General features: G+C 45.5%; 1 protein-coding gene across 1 annotated transcript in view; it reads left to right on the forward strand.

Moving 5' to 3' along the window:
* kiaa1549la (KIAA1549-like a) overlaps positions 1 to 12,479 on the forward strand; it is a gene marked incomplete at its 5' end in the record, with an annotated part of 101,663 nt that extends 89,184 nt beyond the window's left edge. Inside the window, 7 exons of the mRNA XM_079293488.1 lie at positions 5,298 to 5,539; positions 5,727 to 5,892; positions 8,082 to 8,179; positions 11,142 to 11,287; positions 11,374 to 11,528; positions 11,650 to 11,719; positions 12,352 to 12,479. Of these exons, the coding sequence (XP_079149614.1) occupies positions 5,298 to 5,539; positions 5,727 to 5,892; positions 8,082 to 8,179; positions 11,142 to 11,287; positions 11,374 to 11,528; positions 11,650 to 11,679 (837 nt within the window). The 3' untranslated portion in view covers positions 11,680 to 11,719; positions 12,352 to 12,479. The remainder of the gene's footprint in view (positions 1 to 5,297; positions 5,540 to 5,726; positions 5,893 to 8,081; positions 8,180 to 11,141; positions 11,288 to 11,373; positions 11,529 to 11,649; positions 11,720 to 12,351) is intronic.
* Between the last annotated feature and the right edge of the window lie 5,765 nt (positions 12,480 to 18,244).

Genomic DNA, 18,244 nt, shown 5'->3' on the forward strand with positions numbered 1-18,244 from the left:
CATCTGATGTCAAGTCAAGTATATCAACAATAATTGCGTTGAACATTCATTTACATATTGTATATGTGATTCTGCATAAATGTAATATCGATCCATTTTGGAAAATATTCAGCAACTATTAAAGGCACAGTGAGTAAAAACATCTTTACAGACAAAAATAGGACCCCCTTAGTCATCACTTGTGTGTGGCGGTGTCTGTATCTGCAAAAAACAATCATTCATGAAGGTTAAAATGTTGAAACTGTATTGCTTTGCACCCACAGTGTCAGGACTGCGCCGTAGGACCCCAGGACATCCAGCAGATGGTGGCAGAGTGCGCCTTAATTAGGTTTTGTGGACTGATTGGACTTGGCTCACCTTAAGTGGGTTCACCTGTGTAATTGCCTCAAGTGTATTTAAGGCGTGTCTGTACCTTGCCCTTCGTTCGAGCCTCATGTTTTCTTGACACGTCTGTTCCTGTGTTTTCCCTCTGTGGGCTATCTTATTAAATTCTACCTCTTTTTGGCTCCTGAACTCGGCGTTTTGTATCTACACTCAGTACCTTCAAGTTGGACGTGACAGTAGGGCCGAACCCCCCGGCTGCCAAGACGTTCCTACAGCAACCAGAGCGGTATGCCGGCACTCCAGAGACCTGTCAGGGATTTTTGACACAGTGTGACCTGTGTTTTGTCATGCAGCCTGATCAGTTCCCCTCAGAAAAAGCTAAGGTCGCTTTTATGATTTCGCTGCTAACCAGTAGAGCTCTAGTATGGGCTACTGCCCTATGGGAGGCAAATTCCCCACTTTGTGCTAATGCAGTAGAGTTCTCCAAGACACTACGCCAGGTTTTTAACCACCCAGTGAGTGGCAGAGAAGCAGCACGCCGCATCAGCTCGCTCCGCCAAGGAGCTAGACCTGTGTCTGAATATGCCATAGAATTCCGCACCTTGGCAGCTGAGTGCAAATGGAACAATGAAGCACTTTTGACCACTTTTTACAATGGCCTGTCGGAGGCGGTCAAAGATGATTTGGCTAGTCGGGAGTGGGGGGTCACTGTAGATGAGCTCATAACCACCTCTATCTGCCTCGATCAGCGCATACGCGAAAGGAGGCGTGAGCGCAGGCTTCCCAATTCGGCACCTCCCCAAGCGCATTCACCACTGGGCGCGTCGGGCCCCACTGCTCAGCCCGCTCAAGCGGAGGCAATGGAGGTAGGCAGGTACCGCATTACACCTGCAGAACGAGGATGCTCATTAGGAGGAGGGGACAGCGTAGTGAGCAATTTTGTCCAATCTCAGTACCCCAACCCAGTTAAGCGCCTCTGCCTGAGGGCTCGACTCACCTGGACCCCAGAGAACCCGGAGAACATCCCTATCACGGTGCTGATCGATTCAGGCTCAGAGGAAAACCTGATGGACTCTGCTCTGGCCACACGCCTCGGTCTACCTACCAAGGCCCTTCCCAATCCTGTGAAAATCCAGGCGCTCGACGGACGACCCCTAGGCTCCGGTAAAATTGACTTCATGACACACCCCTTACTACTGCAGATTGGGTCACATACAGAGACTGTTTCTTTGGCTTTAGTCCAATCCCAACATGATAGAGTAGTACTAGGGTTTCCCTGGCTTCAGAAACACAATCCCCAGTTCAACTGGTCCACTGGCGAATTGTTATCATGGAGCCCAGAGTGTATCTCAGCCAAACATGTTACACCTGTGATGAGGTGTTCTGTTGCCTGTTCATCCTCTGAGCTCTCTTCAGTCCCTGCAGAGTATCATGACCTAGCTGAAGTATTTAGTAAGACTAGAGCTACAGCACTTCCTCCTCACAGACCTTTTGACTGTGCCATTGACCTGTTGCCTAACACTATTCCCCCCCGGGGACGACTATACCCTCTCTCCAGGCCCGAGACTCAGGCCATGGAGGACTACATTAGCGAGTCTCTTAAGAACGGGCTTATTACACCTTCAACTTCACCAGTGTCAGCAGGATTCTTTTTTGTACCCAAGAAAGATGGTGGTCTACGACCATGCATAGATTACCGAGCACTGAACAACATCACAGTAAAGAACAAATATCCGTTGCCACTCATGTCTTCCGCTTTTGATCTTCTTGGAGGAGCTACAGTGTTCACTAAACTAGACCTGCGGAATGCTTACCATCTGGTCCGCATCAGAGAGAATGATGAGTGGAAGACTGCTTTTAGCACCCCCAGTGGACATTATGAATACCGGGTAATGCCATTTGGTCTGACCAATGCTCCTGCTGTGTTCCAAGCCTTTGTAAATGAAGTGCTCAGGGAGTTCCTCAACCGCAGTGTGTTCGTTTACCTCGATGATGTGCTAATTTTTTCCAAGTCCCTCACAGAACATCGCCAGCACGTCCGGCAGGTCCTCCAGCGGTTGCTGGACAACCAGCTCTTCGTCAAACTGGAGAAGTGTGAGTTCCACGTTACCCGCACCTCCTTTTTGGGGTATGTCATCTCCCCCGATGGAGTAATCATGGACGAATCCAGGGTGCAGGCTGTACTGGACTGGCCGGTTCCCGCCACTCTCAAGCAGGTACAGCGTTTTGTGGGGTTTGCTAACTTTTATCGCCGTTTCATTCGAGGCTTCAGCTCCATAGTAGCACCTATCACAGCAGTGGCCCGGGGAGCCCCAACCAAACTCAGATGGACCCCGGAGGCGCAAGCGGCGTTTGAGCATCTCAAGGCTCAGTTCACGTCAGCCCCACTGCTGAGGCACCCTGACCCTGCCCTTCCGTTTGTGTTGGAGGTGGATGCGTCCAGGTCTGGTGTTGGAGCTGTGCTGTCCCAGAAATCAGGTATGGACAACAAGACGCACCCATGTGCCTTTTTCTCTCGCAAGCTTAGTGATGCTGAGAGGAACTATGACGCCGGTGACAGGGAGCTGTTGGCCATCCTAAGGGCACTTGAAGAATGGAGACACTGGCTGGAAGGAGCGCGCCACCCATTCACAGTCATCACGGATCATAAGAACCTCCAGTACATCCGTGAGGCCAAGCGCCTGAACCCCCGACAAGCCAGGTGGGCCCTGTTTTTCACCAGATTCAGGTTTATCATCACGTTTCGCCCCGGCACCAAGAATGCCAAGGCTGATGCCTTATCGCGCCAGTATGACGCCAACGTTACTGACCCTGTCCCTGAGTGCATCATTCCCCCCAGCTGCGTGGTGGGACAGGTGACGCTTGCCCTGGAGGACGCCGTCCTGCGTGCGCAAGAGGAGGATCCAGGTCCTAGTGGAGTACCCCCGGGCCGTCTGTATGTCCCGCTCAACGCCCGCTCTGAAGTTCTACAATGGGGGCATGACTCACCAGTGACGGGCCATCCTGGGGCTGCCCGCACGATGGAGCTAGTCAGCCGCCGCTTTTGGTGGCCACGCATGAGAACTGACATTGAGGAGTATGTTCACGCATGTTCTGTTTGTGCTACACAGAAGTCAGGAAACCAAGCCCCGGCGGGCCTGCTCCACCCCCTGCCGGTTCCTTATCGGCCATGGTCCCACATCTCAATGGACTTCATCACTGGCCTACCACCTTCTGACGGTAACACAGTGATTTTTGTAATTGTGGACCGTTTTTCCAAAGCAAGCCACTTTGTCCCACTACCTAAGCTGCCGTCTGCGAAGGAAACCGCTGATTTGGTGGTCCGAGAGGTGGTGCGTCACCATGGCATCCCTAGTGACATTGTCTCTGATAGAGGGCCCCAATTCATGTCCAAGTACTGGAGTGCATTTTGGTCCTTGTTTGAAACGTCTGTCAGTCTTTCATCAGGCTACCATCCGGAGAGTAATGGACAGACGGAACGCGTGAACCAGGAGCTGGAGAAATACCTACGCTGCATGGTATCATCCAATCCGGGTGCCTGGAGTCGAAAGCTGGTGTGGGCTGAGATCGCCCACAACCAACTGAGTGGGTCCTCCACCGGTATGTCGCCTTTTGAGGTTCAGTACGGATATGTCCCGCCATTTTTTCCCTCTCAGCAGTCCGAGTCAGCGGTCCCCTCTGCGGATGCTGCGGTGGCCAGATGCCGCCAGGCCTGGAAGAAGGCCCGTGCTGCGCTTACACGCGCCACCGAAACCCATCGGATCCAGGCCAATCGCAGGAGACGGCGCGCCCCGACGTTCCGCCCTGGACAGAGCGTATGGCTCTCCACCAAGAACCTGCCTCTGCGCACGGACTCCAAATTCACTCCCCGGTTCATCGGTCCATTTCCTGTGGAGAGGAGGATCAACCCGGTGGCTTACAAACTCAGACTTCCTAGGACTCTCCGGGTGAGACCAGTGTTTCATGTCTCTTTGCTGAAACCTCTCTTCTCCTCGCCCTTGTCCAGGCCTGCCCCACTGCCGCCGCCTCCGCGGGTCGTCGCTGGTGGCCCTGTCTACACCGTCCGGAGGCTGCTGGATTCCCGGCGGAGGGGGCGAGGCCTTCAGTACCTGATTGACTGGGAGGGCTACGGCCCAGAGGAACGCTCATGGGTGCCCTCACGGCACGTCCTGGATCCTGCCCTCATCCGTGCCTTTCACCGTGCACACCCTCTCCAGCCTGGCCCACCTGGAGGTGGCCGTCGGGTGGGGGGTACTGTCAGGACTGCGCCGTAGGACCCCAGGACATCCAGCAGATGGTGGCAGAGTGCGCCTTAATTAGGTTTTGTGGACTGATTGGACTTGGCTCACCTTAAGTGGGTTCACCTCTGTAATTGCCTCAAGTGTATTTAAGGCGTGTCTGTACCTTGCCCTTCGTTCGAGCCTCATGTTTTCTTGACACGTCTGTTCCTGTGTTTTCCCTCTGTGGGCTATCTTATTAAATTCTACCTCTTTTTGGCTCCTGAACTCGGCGTTTTGTATCTACACTCAGTACCTTCAAGTTGGACGTGACACACAGGTGTTCACATTATCTTGTTCACCTTGTTTGTATCAGTGAGGGTAGGCTAAAAAACAGAAACTCTGTCAGAATAACACAATACAGTTCAACAGCGCCACATACATCCACCAGAATGATCATACAGTGGAATCAACACCTAACAAACTGAATAGTACATGTTATTGTAACTGATGTCGTCATGTTGCAGGAGAACCTGCTGCACAGAGTGGGTGTAGGTTTGTTGATTATTCTACCTGATGATGAGAGAGAAACACCTGAAAAAATCCTTCGAATATTCTCAGGAGCATTTGTTTCTCAGGGAACCAGAAGTTCAAACAGGTGCAAACTTTGATTTGTCGGAGAGGCGTGTGATTTCGGTGTCATTGTCCTCATCGATGAATGGGCCCCCGCCCCCCTTGTGCCGCTGTGCTCCGCAGGGCGAGCCAGAACCGTTTGAGGAGACCAACATGGACCGTCTGATGAGCTCCCTGGGTTACGGAGGCGGGTCCACCGGCACCAGGACTGGCAGCCTGGGGGTGAAAGCTCACCGCGGCTCCGACTCCTCCACCCTCAGCTCCCAGCCATCCATTGATGAGGTCCGCACGCAGATGCACATGTTGCTAGGTAACGCCTTCAGTCTGGCACCTCCGGACCACGACCCCCCTTCTCCGCCGACCAAGTAAGTTTCTTCTTTTTTTTTTTCACTGATTATTTTATTTCTTCGCAAATCCGCATTCATTTACAGTATTGTGTGGGAAAGAATAGAGAGAGCTGCTTAACAATGATCCCAAGCTCAGGCTGTTTTTCACAAAGCAGAAAAACAGGAAAACTGACTGAAACCTTTTTTTTTTAATCTTCGCCAACAGCCACCACCGTTATCACCACCATGCCCACAGAGCCTACAACCCGTCCCACACCAGCCACTACAGTGACGGGGTGACCAGCGCCCCGGGGACCATGAACCATCCCTGTGGAGGCAGGCAGAGGAGTGCAGGATACGAGGACATGCACCAGTGTAGCCTGCCCAAACCGGTGAGCACTAACAGGAAGTTTAGTAAAAGGGCAGATTCCTTCACCTACCTCTCTAGTGGATCTAGCCATGCGTATGTTTCCCACATAACTGCCTCCACCAAAGTACAATGGAGGTAAATGGAATTCCGTAGGTGGTGCTCACAGCTTTTCGACTGAAATATGATAGACTTTGTTTTCAAAAAGCTGTTTTTACTGTCTTCAGTACAGCGTTGTCGAATAGGATAGGTTGAATATACTTTGTGATATGATGGGTAATAAAGATTTATGAAAAGCACAAAAGAGGCAACATATACACTTGTGACAAATGTGCATTTCACTTGATAGACAAGATGAGGATGTAAGTGTAAATGTACTCTTTTGTCTCAAATAGGATAAAACCAATGCCTCTTTCATGATTAAAGTAGATTTATTATGTGAAATGAGCAGAGGTGGAAAAAAGTGTTTCAATCCTTGAATTAAGTTAAAGTGTCAAAAGCACCATCAAGTATTAATTCCAAAAACATGAAAATATTTTCATACTATTAACTATTAACTAACAACTAATTTTCGGCCACTTTAAGAAAGCCATCAAGCTGTAAAAAAATAAAAGTAGCGGACATATTATAACCTTATGAAGTTATGAGAAATGATAGACTGTATACAGTCTGTGTGGCTGAAGTGGCTTCCAACAAATCCATTTCAAACAGAACAAGATTAGCGTTCATTTGGAATCGTGTTTGGTCCAACATTCACTCTCCTTTTTAGCTAACTCTGTCTGACCTTTGGTGCTGGACAGGTAGTGTGCAGTTGGAAAACAAGAGCTGAGAGTTGTTAGAGAGAATCAAAACAGGAAAGAACGAAAAAAATCCAAAACGATTAGCTATAAGGAACTAAAACCCTCCGTAGAGCCGGAGTCAACTGCAGAGTTGGCGAATGATTTACTGTGTGTTCACCTCTCAACAACACCTTTTAGATTATACATAGTTATTTAATCCACTGCTTATATCAAGAAAATGTTATAGCCGCTTAGAAGTAAAAAAAAATATGAATCAAAAAGAACTTAATGTGAGTTTAGAATGTTACATTTTTAATTAATCAATTCGCAGGTCCATGTCAGGCTTATCTTATCTTCTTCTTGCTTCGTAAAAATGTGTGGTGTTTTATGGTCATACCATAGTAGGGGTGTAACGGTTCACAAAACTCACGGTTGGGTTGGGTACGATACAGTGGAGCCACGGTTCGGTACGTTTCGGTACAGTAGAAAACTATAAATGCCAGAGAAATGTACTTGATTTTAAAATATATTTATTCATTACAACTAACATCATGAAGTTATTCTTTGACTTTGAACAATGATGGAACTATACCTGAGTGACTCATCTTCTGGGGTGTCTTCTTAGCAACACATCAGCATAAAAAACAAAAACTGCTCCTCAATGTTATGTAGTATTGTTACTTACATCTTGCTTACATCTTGTATTGTTACTTACATCTTGCAAAAGAGATTTTTAATCTCAATGGGACTACCTGGTTAAATAAAGGTTTTAAAAAATTAAATTTTTTATTTTATTTTTTTATTCAAACGTATTCGGTTCGTCATGCGTACCGAACCGTGAGCCTCGTACCGAACGGTTCAATACGAATACGCGCATCGTTACACCCGTACACCATAGGCTTTGCTTGTAAAGTCTCTATAAGGTGAATCTTTGTAGCCACAAGGTTGCTGTTATTGGGATACGGTACAGTAGTAGGTACAGAAGTACAATGTTGCACAAATTGAGAATACTCAAATAAAATAAGAGTACTTAAAGGTTTGTTACTTGAGTTCATGTACTTCATAACTTTACACCTCTGAATATCTGAATTCTAGCTTTTATGTTCTGGTACAACAACAACAACAACAAAAAGACAGAAAAGCCAGCAGAAGTGCTCTCAGTGTGTGGATTGCCAACTGCTGATCAGCAAGGGAGAAGCTTTACGGAGATTAAAGAGACTGAGGACTAAACACCCAACAGACAAGCCTCACACAGCTTGAATCTGAATTTATATTTGGTTTTGCTCTGATCAGACACCCATCTGATTTTCCAGCCCTCTTTGTTTGTCAGGATTTGTTTGTTGCTCCTTCCACTTTTCTTCTTTGCATTTTGTGCTCCGTAGAGTCCACATGACAGTTTCTGAATGTGTCTAAGTTCCATGTCTGGCTCCTGCAGGGTTTCCGCTTCACTCAGCTTCCTGATATGGGCATCGGGTCTCCCCCGCCGCTGATCCCCTCAAGACCAGGACCGCCACCCGGGACCTCTTTGCGACGGTACCACACTCACCCACACGACTACAGACAACATTCAAAATCATAAAAAAAGAATTTTTTTTAAACGAATAAAAACACTGCGTCTTCGGTAAAGGACAAGATGTGGACTAATGGTAAATGCTCTACCAATGAATGAAGCGTCCACTGTGTCAAAGGAAACATTCACACATGGCATTTGAAAGCAATCCTTAATGAATTCCCAGCCTATCAAAATGCAGCACTGGGGCTAATGACTGTGTCAGATGGATGTATCATTTGTTGGTAGTGACCACAGGAGAATGCAGATAAAAAAAGTAGCTACAGAACATGAATCAACACCATTTGAACCGCCTGCCCTCCACATCCACTCTCTCTCTCTGTGCCGCTCGCTTCTCTCTCTCTCTCCGCCATATGTTGGCATGCATCATTTGAACTGAGCAGCTTCTTCATTTCAATGCTGTTGCTGTGTGCGCTGTGTTGCTGGGCACTTTAGTGCCGGCAGAGAGTCGTGGACTGCTCAGCTGTGGTGGGTGGCACAAAAGGACATGTTTGCCATCTAGTGGAGGAACTGAGACGACAAGGCTTACGAGTAAACATGTTCCAGCTGCGATTGACTACAGACTCACAGGAACGAACACACACTCGGCAGAGGTGCAAGAGGATGATGACAAAAACCTGTTCACAATTTTTTCAGATGTTGAGGTCATGAGTCAAACAGTGTATATATATATATATATATATATATATAATTACATAACCCTATACAAACACAGTGTCCATGAAATTAAGGTAGTAGTGCAGTTTGACTGATTAATTGTTCATCAGAGTGACGGCCAGTGGAAAGAAGCTGTTCCTGTGTCTGGTGGTTTTGGCGTACAGAGCTCTGTAGCGCCTACCAGAGGGGAGGAGTGGGAACAGCTTGTGTCCAGGCTGTGAAGGGTCTGCAGTGATCTTTCCAGCCCGTTTCCTGACTCTGGAAGTGAACAAGTCCAGGATGGACGGCAGGCTGGAACCAATGATCCTCTCTGTAGACCTGACAATCCGTTGTAGTTTGTTTCTGTCCTGTTTGGTGGTCGATCCAAACCACACAGTGATGGAGGAACAGAGAACAGACTGGCTGATGGCTGAGTAGAACAGGATGATAGCCGAGTATATTGTTACAATTAAGATTCAGCTCGTTTTCCAATAAAAATCTCACGGTACTCAAAGTTGTCTACAGAGTCTACCAGCTGTCCCTTGATAATAGTACGCTGAAGGGTTGAGGACTTTTGTCTAAAATCAATACTCATGTCTCATCGTGTCATTTAATTGAAGGAATGCAATGTCACACCACTGTGCAGTTTCATTGACAAAGATGTTTTTCACGGCAGCAGGTTCATTTCAGTTTTTGATTCAAGATAATGTTGTTGTCATCCAAGGTAGACGAATCACAAGCTGTTCGATTTTGAAACAATGGTATATATAGATATGAAGCTTGCTTTCAGAAAAACACGTTTTATTTGCACGTTACCCACAATCCTACAGTGTAATCTTATTGATGGAGCTTGCTGTCACTGTGGTAATGTGTACCGCACACGCGAACGGCTAGTGATGCTACTTGCTGGTCCTTGGCCTGCTCCCGGATTTCGAACCGAACCCGTTTGAATCGGTCTTCGTTTTAAATTCGGTATTCGCAATAGTTTATTAGATGAGAACTTCATTCACTCTTAAAATAATGATGTACACAGTCTATGTTTCCTTGACTTGATTTCCGTTTTTGTAATTCTTTTTCCATTTCTCCGGATCAAATGTTTTATCATCTCAATTTAATCTCGTAGTTTGTTTGCTTGGTTCCATGTTTAAAGCTCTTTATGTAAGGATTTTCTAAAACGTCAATGAAGTGAATGAAGGGGACATTTTTGAACTGGAGCAGTTCAAAACGTGTCAGACACTGTTGAGCTCTGCTTCTTTCAGTGCTTACTCTTTAAATGACCTTCAAACTGCTTTTATCTCTAACTCTTCCGGTAACGAGTCACCTGCTTCGAGGCGTTGTCTGCTCTGTTGACCTGCTGTATTCTGCCTATGTTTGGATAGCACTTTGGTCAGCTCATGTTGTTTTAAATGTCCTGTAGAAATAGATTTGACTTGACTTCAGTCTGTCAACTGAACTGCTTCAGGGCTTAAACTTGAAACAAAAATGTTAAATGCTTTTAGAGATTACCCGCACACACTTAAATCCCTTTCAGTGCTTCAACCGTAACTGACCCTCAACTTTGCTTCAACCTAAACTGCAACCCCCCCCCCTACATCTTTTAGATATTCTAACATGTGTGTAACTCATTGCAGCAGAAACGAAGGAGTAAACAAAGATTTTCTCCTCACTTGAAATTTGAGGAATACGTGGAGATTAACTTTGTGCTGCTGTATTCAGCAACTGCTGTAAATGCTGATATTTTTTGACAGTTGTGTGATAACTTTATATCAAGGCAAGGCAAGGCAAGTTTATTTGTATAGCACATTTCAACAACAAGGTAATTCAAAGTGCTTCACATAAAACCATTAAAAGCATCAAAACATAAGGCAAAAGAAAAGGAGATTTAAAAACAATTAAAGAAACAGTGTAAGAAATAAAATTCAGTCGTAAAAAGTAAAGGAGATTTAAAACATACATTGAAACAATAATCGATGTCTCCCTGAGACATTACGCTGCACGCAATCAACCATACACTGCCGCAATTCTGCAATTACTCGCACACAAACCACGTCTGGAAAAGATCTCTGCCGATCTGCGTTTTATAGTGTACGCCTTGCACGAACTCGGTCCCGGAGGAAATGGCGACATATTGTACACTTTCTAAATTTGAATCGATGTCTCCCTGAGACATTGCGCTGCACGCAATCAACCATACACTGCCGCAATTCTGCAATTACTCGCACACAAACCACGTCTGGAAAAGATCTCAGATATATCAGGTGAACCTCTGTCTCTCTTTTCCACTGACAGTTCCACCCCCGACGTTAGTCTGAAGCCCCGTGTGTCAGAGGCCTTAGACCTGCAGGCCCAGCAGCACAACGGTGCCCCCTATCTGCCGCTGTCCAGGACGCCCTTCCCCGCTGTCACCGTCGACCAGTCCATCACCACCTACTCAGGTATGAGTGCCGGCGTTGAAATGCAGACAGTAGCTATGATGAAGTGAAGTTGAGTCATTGGCTAAATCCACCTTTACATCTCACAGGAAACCCAATAACAGCAGTCTACGCTATATCTGCCAACCACCCGGGTTACTCAGACTACTTTGTCATGTCACCGCCGTCCTCGTACCGTAGCCCGTCCTGGATGTCCTACCCACCCGAGCCAGAAGACCTGCCGCGGCAGTGGAACGACACACCGGTGAGACACACGCAGCACCGTTATGGTGTCTTTTAACACACGACAAGCTGCAAACACTTTACCTGCGCCAGTATTTGTTTTTTCTCCGGTGTGTGAAGCACTTCCTCTCTTCTCCCCGCAGAACTCGCGTCATCTTGAAACCATCTGCTGAAGTCGTCTGCCTGTGACACTGAGTGGGAACTGATAGCTCGGTGGGTCATATCATTTTGCACTGCTATCTTGTGTTGTCATGTTTGTACAGTGAGTGGAAAATGTATATACTGTATGTGTGTAGTATTAGATATCATATGTTAAGGTGTTAGATATACCTGCCTTTATCGACATACAGTATATCAGCATGCAACAATGAAGAGTCCATCGTCCAGTCCATCGAGTCCAGTCTCCCTGCAACAAACAGAAGCACATCTGACGACATCGGGCCTTCCCGAAATATATCTTTTTACCACCATGGCGGAGGCATGACCCCTTTCTCTGCCTCTGGTTGGCTTACCTGGATACACTTACCCTAACTCATCTCACTCATTATTTAGAATAATGGGTTATCAAAACAATGGGCAGTCCCCCAACGCAGCGCATCATTTTGGACTCGTCCCCCTCAAAGGTCAAGACTGTCAAGATGGCTTGCTGTTGGTCAACAGCAGGAATTTGTGTGTCAATGTTTACTGAAGTGGAATTCTACGCAGATTTCACCATTTTAAGTCCTGGTGGTCCAGGACGTTGCACTGAACGGACACACAAACAGCAGCTGCATCGTAAAAAATGTAACCTAAATCTGTAGTGGAGGAGCAGGTTGGTTCATGTGCTCAATGTGTTTTCTCTTCAGGTGTCTCTTTGGATTGGCAGAGGACCTCCCTCTCACCACAAACTCGTATCACCACTCCTACACTTCGGCCCGGCCCGGCCTTCCTCCTGTCTGATTTAATCATCGCCCCCTCGGTATCCCCAGCCGACCCCTACTCTCCACTGGGCCGGCTCAACGCGTTTCTCATCCTCCACAACTCCTCTGCCCCATGAGCGCCTTCACCTCCCTGTCCAAAACTCTGCTTGTTCAGCCGTAATTCTCTCTCTTTCTGGATTCTCTCTCTGCTTCCTGAGCCCCGTCGACTCACTGGCCCTCACTGGCCCCTCTGGAGCCAATAGTCACCATCTCTAAGTAGACTGCCTCCTCTGTGGGGACCACCGTTGTACAGAAAGAGGCCCCTCACACTGCTGAACTGAACTGAGCTGTGCGGCGTGAAGCTTGTGCTTCCCTGCGTAATACCACACACGTGTGCAGTGTGGATGAACAGGGTGAGTCCAGTACATTGTGACATACAGGGCCAACTTTCAACGCAGTTCTCCGCCCCAGCAATCATCATACAGTAACTGCCATCTGCCCAGCACACGGCGGTACACAGCGCTGCGTTATCAGTACGGTAGTGCCCCAGCCGTGGCAGTAGTCTGCTCGTCCTCTGGAACTGGACTGGACTGGACCATCCTGGACTTGTCTCTGATTTCCACCATGAAGCCAGGAAAGCTGTACTGACTTAAAACTGTGCTTTTTTTTTGTCGATGAATCCAAATTCCTACTGTATGTAAACATTCTACAGCTGGTTAATATGTGTATTTTAAACTTAAGTGAGAAAAAAAAATGATTTAAGGAAAAGGGGGGAAAAAAAACCTCTTGTCTTGAGCCGTCTCAATTTCAGTTTTTGGATATTTATGTGCTTTTGTCTTTTAATTTTGTGCATTGATTGTTATCAATGGATTACTGTACAAAAAAAGCGTAATGAGTGTTTCTCTTTCACTCACCTTTACTTCAAGGCAAAAAAATATGTTCATTCTTCAAAACAGAGAAATCTGCGGCTTAGTTGTCCGTGGTTATGATGGCATTTCTGTACTTTAAAAAAAAAGAATGACTTTGTTTACTTATTTCCTTCATCAGATTCAGTAGTAAAAAACAGGAATACGTCACTATGTTCCGTCGATCATACGATTGTGACGTTTTTGTCTGCTGATCATTAGGCAGACCTGGGTCGACTGCTCTAATTAACATCCAATCACGTGCAGTTCTGTGTTTTGTAGCTTTGCAGCCACTGCAGAGTTTGTTTTGCTCCTCAAAAAGATTTGTTTTTAAAAATCACTGACTACATGATGACTTGGATTTGAACCTGTTCCAATTCTGGTCTGACTCAGGTCTGCTGAGATTATGTGAACACACCAGTATTCTTAGAAAAGCAGTTATTTTACTTGAAAGCTGTCTACTGTATTCTACTGTATAAGGATTTGACTTTTGGTTTGTTTTGGTCTTTATGAAGAGGGATGCATATTTGGTCACTGGACTATGGTTTAGTACTGTTCAAGAGACTTGCCGGGCTCAGATGAGCTGCATATGTAACGATTAAGTGTAATACTGTACATAGCAGATGATTTAACGAAGAGATTTATGCAAGTACTCTGGGAGGGACAATACTTCGCTTGCCATTTTGCTGATGCCATTTTTCCTTCTTTTTTGTTTCCACTGCGTTTTGTAGGGGGGGGGCCTTCTGAAGGATGCAGGCCTCATTTGGATCATCTTTTTTTTCCCAATCTATAAAGGCACAGATGGAGTGTTTCGAGTGACATGCAGTAAAAAGGCAGATCTTGACCTGCATTTACAGTTTTCTTTCTTCTTGAACAAAGCTAAAACAGCCATAATAGTTGAAATAATGCAATTGTTTGAGTACAAAGAATGTCAGTCTAAATTATATTTCCCCTCATTTTTTCTGAGGAGAACTTAAAAACGCTGTATTTAAGGCTCCTCATGACTTAGATGGTACCAGAGGAGATTATAGCCATATGTTAACTTCACCAAGATATACAGTGTGATGTTAAAAGTGGCAAATGGAACCAAATGGCAGTATATCAGATAGGAAATGATGAGGCGAGGAACAGAGATATAGTATGGATAGAAATAGTGAAGATATGTGTAGTTTAACATGAAATGAGCACTTTTATAAAGAGCCCAAACCTTGGCAGAAACGAGCAGAACCAATGATGTATTCAGATTCTATAAATCTACCAACTTTTGGATTGCTTTTAACTAAGCTGGAAACTGTAAATGCATAATCAAAGCAGAAAGGTTTTGAATGATCTTTTTTGAAGCTAAATTACAATCTATGTACCGGTACTTTCTTTTGGGATCCTTAGTCAGGGCCGTAGCTACTGGTGAACACACACGGGCCGTGTGCACAGAATCAGGTCAGGGAACGGGACCGGAGTTTACATCATAGAATAAGACAAAAGTTATGCACAAGTTGATATTTTTCATGAATTCTTAAATGTGACTGTAGCATTGAAACAGCATTGCGACAGCTAGGTAGGGAGACACAACTTCCAGAAATCTTTTTAGGCATTTTAAATTGATACATTAAGGGAACATGTCTTCGGGAAAGGGGTCGTATTGGGAGACTTTGTACTGTTGACCTCGGTATTTCTACAATCCTGGCTCCGGCCCTGCCTCTATTTGACTTGAAGTTTAAATTCCTCCATTCAATATCTACATCCATTTAACCCGAAGCCTGTATCTACAAAGTAGCACGGGTACAAAGTCGTCTTTTCCAGCTCAGCCAAGTGTTTAAACAGGCCAACACATGATGAACATTATAAGAAAGCAAAGGTATGAGATGACGGTGCTGGACCATTATGAGTGCACATGGTGCTCTTAGTGTTTTTAATCATCATCATCATCCTCTTCATCACTGGAGATCTGCAGCAACAATCATACTCGGTGTAAAAGAACCTTCCACTCAATCATTCCGTTTGACTCCATGTTGAAGAGAGGGGGCGGGTGGGTTTTTGGTTTTTAAGCAGTGATGTTAAGAAGGGAGACTTGATGCTATGCTATAAATTGATGTGCAATGTTTGTGCTTTACACGGGTAGCGGCGAGATGCTTTTTTTGACGATGGACTCTGGGATGGACTGACAGCCAATAGTTCTTTCTCCGCCGTTTGAGCCGCGTCACGATGCTGTGACATCGTGACGCGGCGCTGATGATGTCACGCTGTCGTTGATGAAGTCACAGTGGCGACAACGATGAATGCTGTTGGATGTAGTTATGCAGAAATCTTTTTGGTGAAAGTCAAACAATAAAGACAAATTACAATTCTCTTTGTTGTAGTTTTCTTTGTGTGTCATTGACTCTTTTTCTGCAGACGTTGCCTTGCTGACATATGGTCCATGTTATTCACTAATGAACCGCTGTGCATGTACAGTAGATCCCTGTCCCATGACCACTAGAGGGAAGCAGACACATACAGTACAGGCCCTTGTCTCCAGCATTCCTTCACACACGCTGCTTTCACAGCAAGTGATCAAAAGTACTTGTTTTTTTCATATTTGTGTTGTCTGTGCTGGCAAGAAGGGAAATACGTTCTGTTTTAAGGTTGAGGCAGTGGCGTTATGAATAAAACATGTTTTGGAGAATCATTTCTGATGAGAGCTTGGCTGCTGTAATAGCCTCCTGTCACTGACCTTGACTCTTCCAATGCAAGCAAGCTGTTAGTCAACAGGAGGAAATGTGGCTGCGGTGCGGCGGGGGCCTTTTTTTTGTAAATTACAAAAACACAGCCGTGAATCACAACACAGCCAGGCCTGCTGATTGCGGCCTAAAGGACTGGGAATATGTAACCTGAGAGAATGACATTTTCTTCAGAGAATTTTGGAATGAAAAAAAAGAAAAAAACTCAAGAGAAGATAAAGGTTGTTACAAGTGTGTTCCTTGTGGTCGACATGAAGGAAAGCTTTCCATGACTGACTTGCACCAGCTATTTGTGAATCCATCACCACGTTTCTGTTCTCAGGAAGTAGTTTCAAACGTAGTGACTTTACTTTCACGGTTCAAACAAAAGGAATGTCTGAGTAATGTGCAAATTGGTTGCTGATTGGTGCTGTCCGATATATCATGTGGCCTCTGAGATCAGCACAGTTGCTTTACACACTCTAGCGCAGTCGGCAACCTTATCAGCAACACACCTATTTGTCGGCAGGTTGGCATATTCAACCCAATGCATCATGGGAAAATGTCCCTCTAGGTTTCAGCTACCAGCTAACTTGGTGATGGCTTCATGAAGCATTGATGCTTTCAAGCTAAATTATTCATAAAAGTGCTCACAAAACCACCTGTTGGGCTGCGAGGCTTCAATGACGTCATTGGTCGAAAACAATACAAGCCTCTCGATACGCGCATCGCGGAAAACTTCCAGGATTTCTATAGAAAATGATATACTGTACATCCTGTCAGCGACATTGACTCTTCCGATGCAAGCAGACTGTTGGCCAACGGGAGGAAATGTGTCTGCAGTGTAGTAAGGGCCTTTTATGTAAATTACATAAATCATTTAATGTCAAAAAAGTATCTTGAAAATTGTTTGAAATGCACATCGACATAAAGAAGAAAAGCTTTATGTGAAGAAAAGCTATATGAAGAAAAGCTGCCACATCAAGATACATGTTTATAATATGCAGTTCAGAATTGGTTGGAGCTTCACAAATATGTCTTCCAGAGTCTGTCCCTAGACAAGAAAGGAAAATAAATGGTAATGGAGAAAAACAGTTTTTCTTTATTAAATTATGTATAGTGTTCATGCTGATATTCATATCAGGCCGGGTGTATAAGGGACGGACGGGAGGAGGAGTACAGGGCAGCAGTGGAGGACTTTGTGGAGTGGGCCGGTAGAAATCACCTGCGTCTGAACGTGACCAAGACCAGAGAGATGGTGGTCGACTTCAGGAGGAAGACGACGGCTCCACAACCGCTGAGAGTTCTGGGAGAGGATGTGGACATGGTGGAGGAGTACAAGTACCTGAGTGTCTCCATCGACAGCAGACTGAACTGGAAGAACAGCATCAACGCTGTGTACAGGAAGGGGAGGAGTCGACTCTTCTTCTTGAGGAAACTTCGATCCTTCAACGTGTGCAGCACGATGCTGGAGATGAATAAGTTGGAGATGCTTCATTTTACCAAGTTTCTTTCAGTATCGTGAGCTAAGTAAGCAGAAATGAGTTAAGGTCATCAATTACATTTGACAGTGTAGAGCTATGAGGATATGTTTGTGATTTTGAAGAACAAAGCTCATTTATACAACACATATCAAAACGGGCAGTAAAGTGTTTCACAGGCAGACATAAAAAGCAAAAAGGATAGCATACAATGCAGACAAACGCACATTTATACATAATTATATATTTACAAACACATAGTAAGAAAATCCGAACGAGGTCTGCAGACTACAAGTAGCTTGCATATCACATATTAAGGATATGATCCTTGGTCTTTTGGGGACGGGGATGATGGTGGAGGCCTTGAAGCAGGCTGGTGACATATGGCATTCTTATTATCTTACTCACTTTGTTATGCAGGTGTAGCTGGTCCATCAGAGAAAGAAGACAACAACGCTCAACGTTCACGCAGAACATCTAGAGTTTCCATGAGGAAAAAGAAGAAAAACTTTTTAAGTTCCTTTAACTGACCACACAATCAAAAGTCAGCCGGACTTTATGGAGGACGGATATGTCTGAGAAGTGCGGCGTCCGAGAGTAGAGCCGTTACCACTTTACCTGTGATTGGCACAGCTGTTTCGGAGCGATGAGACGAGAGATGTGGCTGGCTGAGAGAGTATTTAGGTGTGGAATGTATCAATGGAGAATATATGGGAGAGGAAAGTTACCGCTCTAAATTTGACTGACTGTGTAGATT

Source organism: Melanostigma gelatinosum, assembly GCF_949748355.1.
Source record: "Melanostigma gelatinosum genome assembly, chromosome: 1".
Taxonomy (NCBI): Eukaryota; Metazoa; Chordata; class Actinopteri; order Perciformes; family Zoarcidae; genus Melanostigma; species Melanostigma gelatinosum.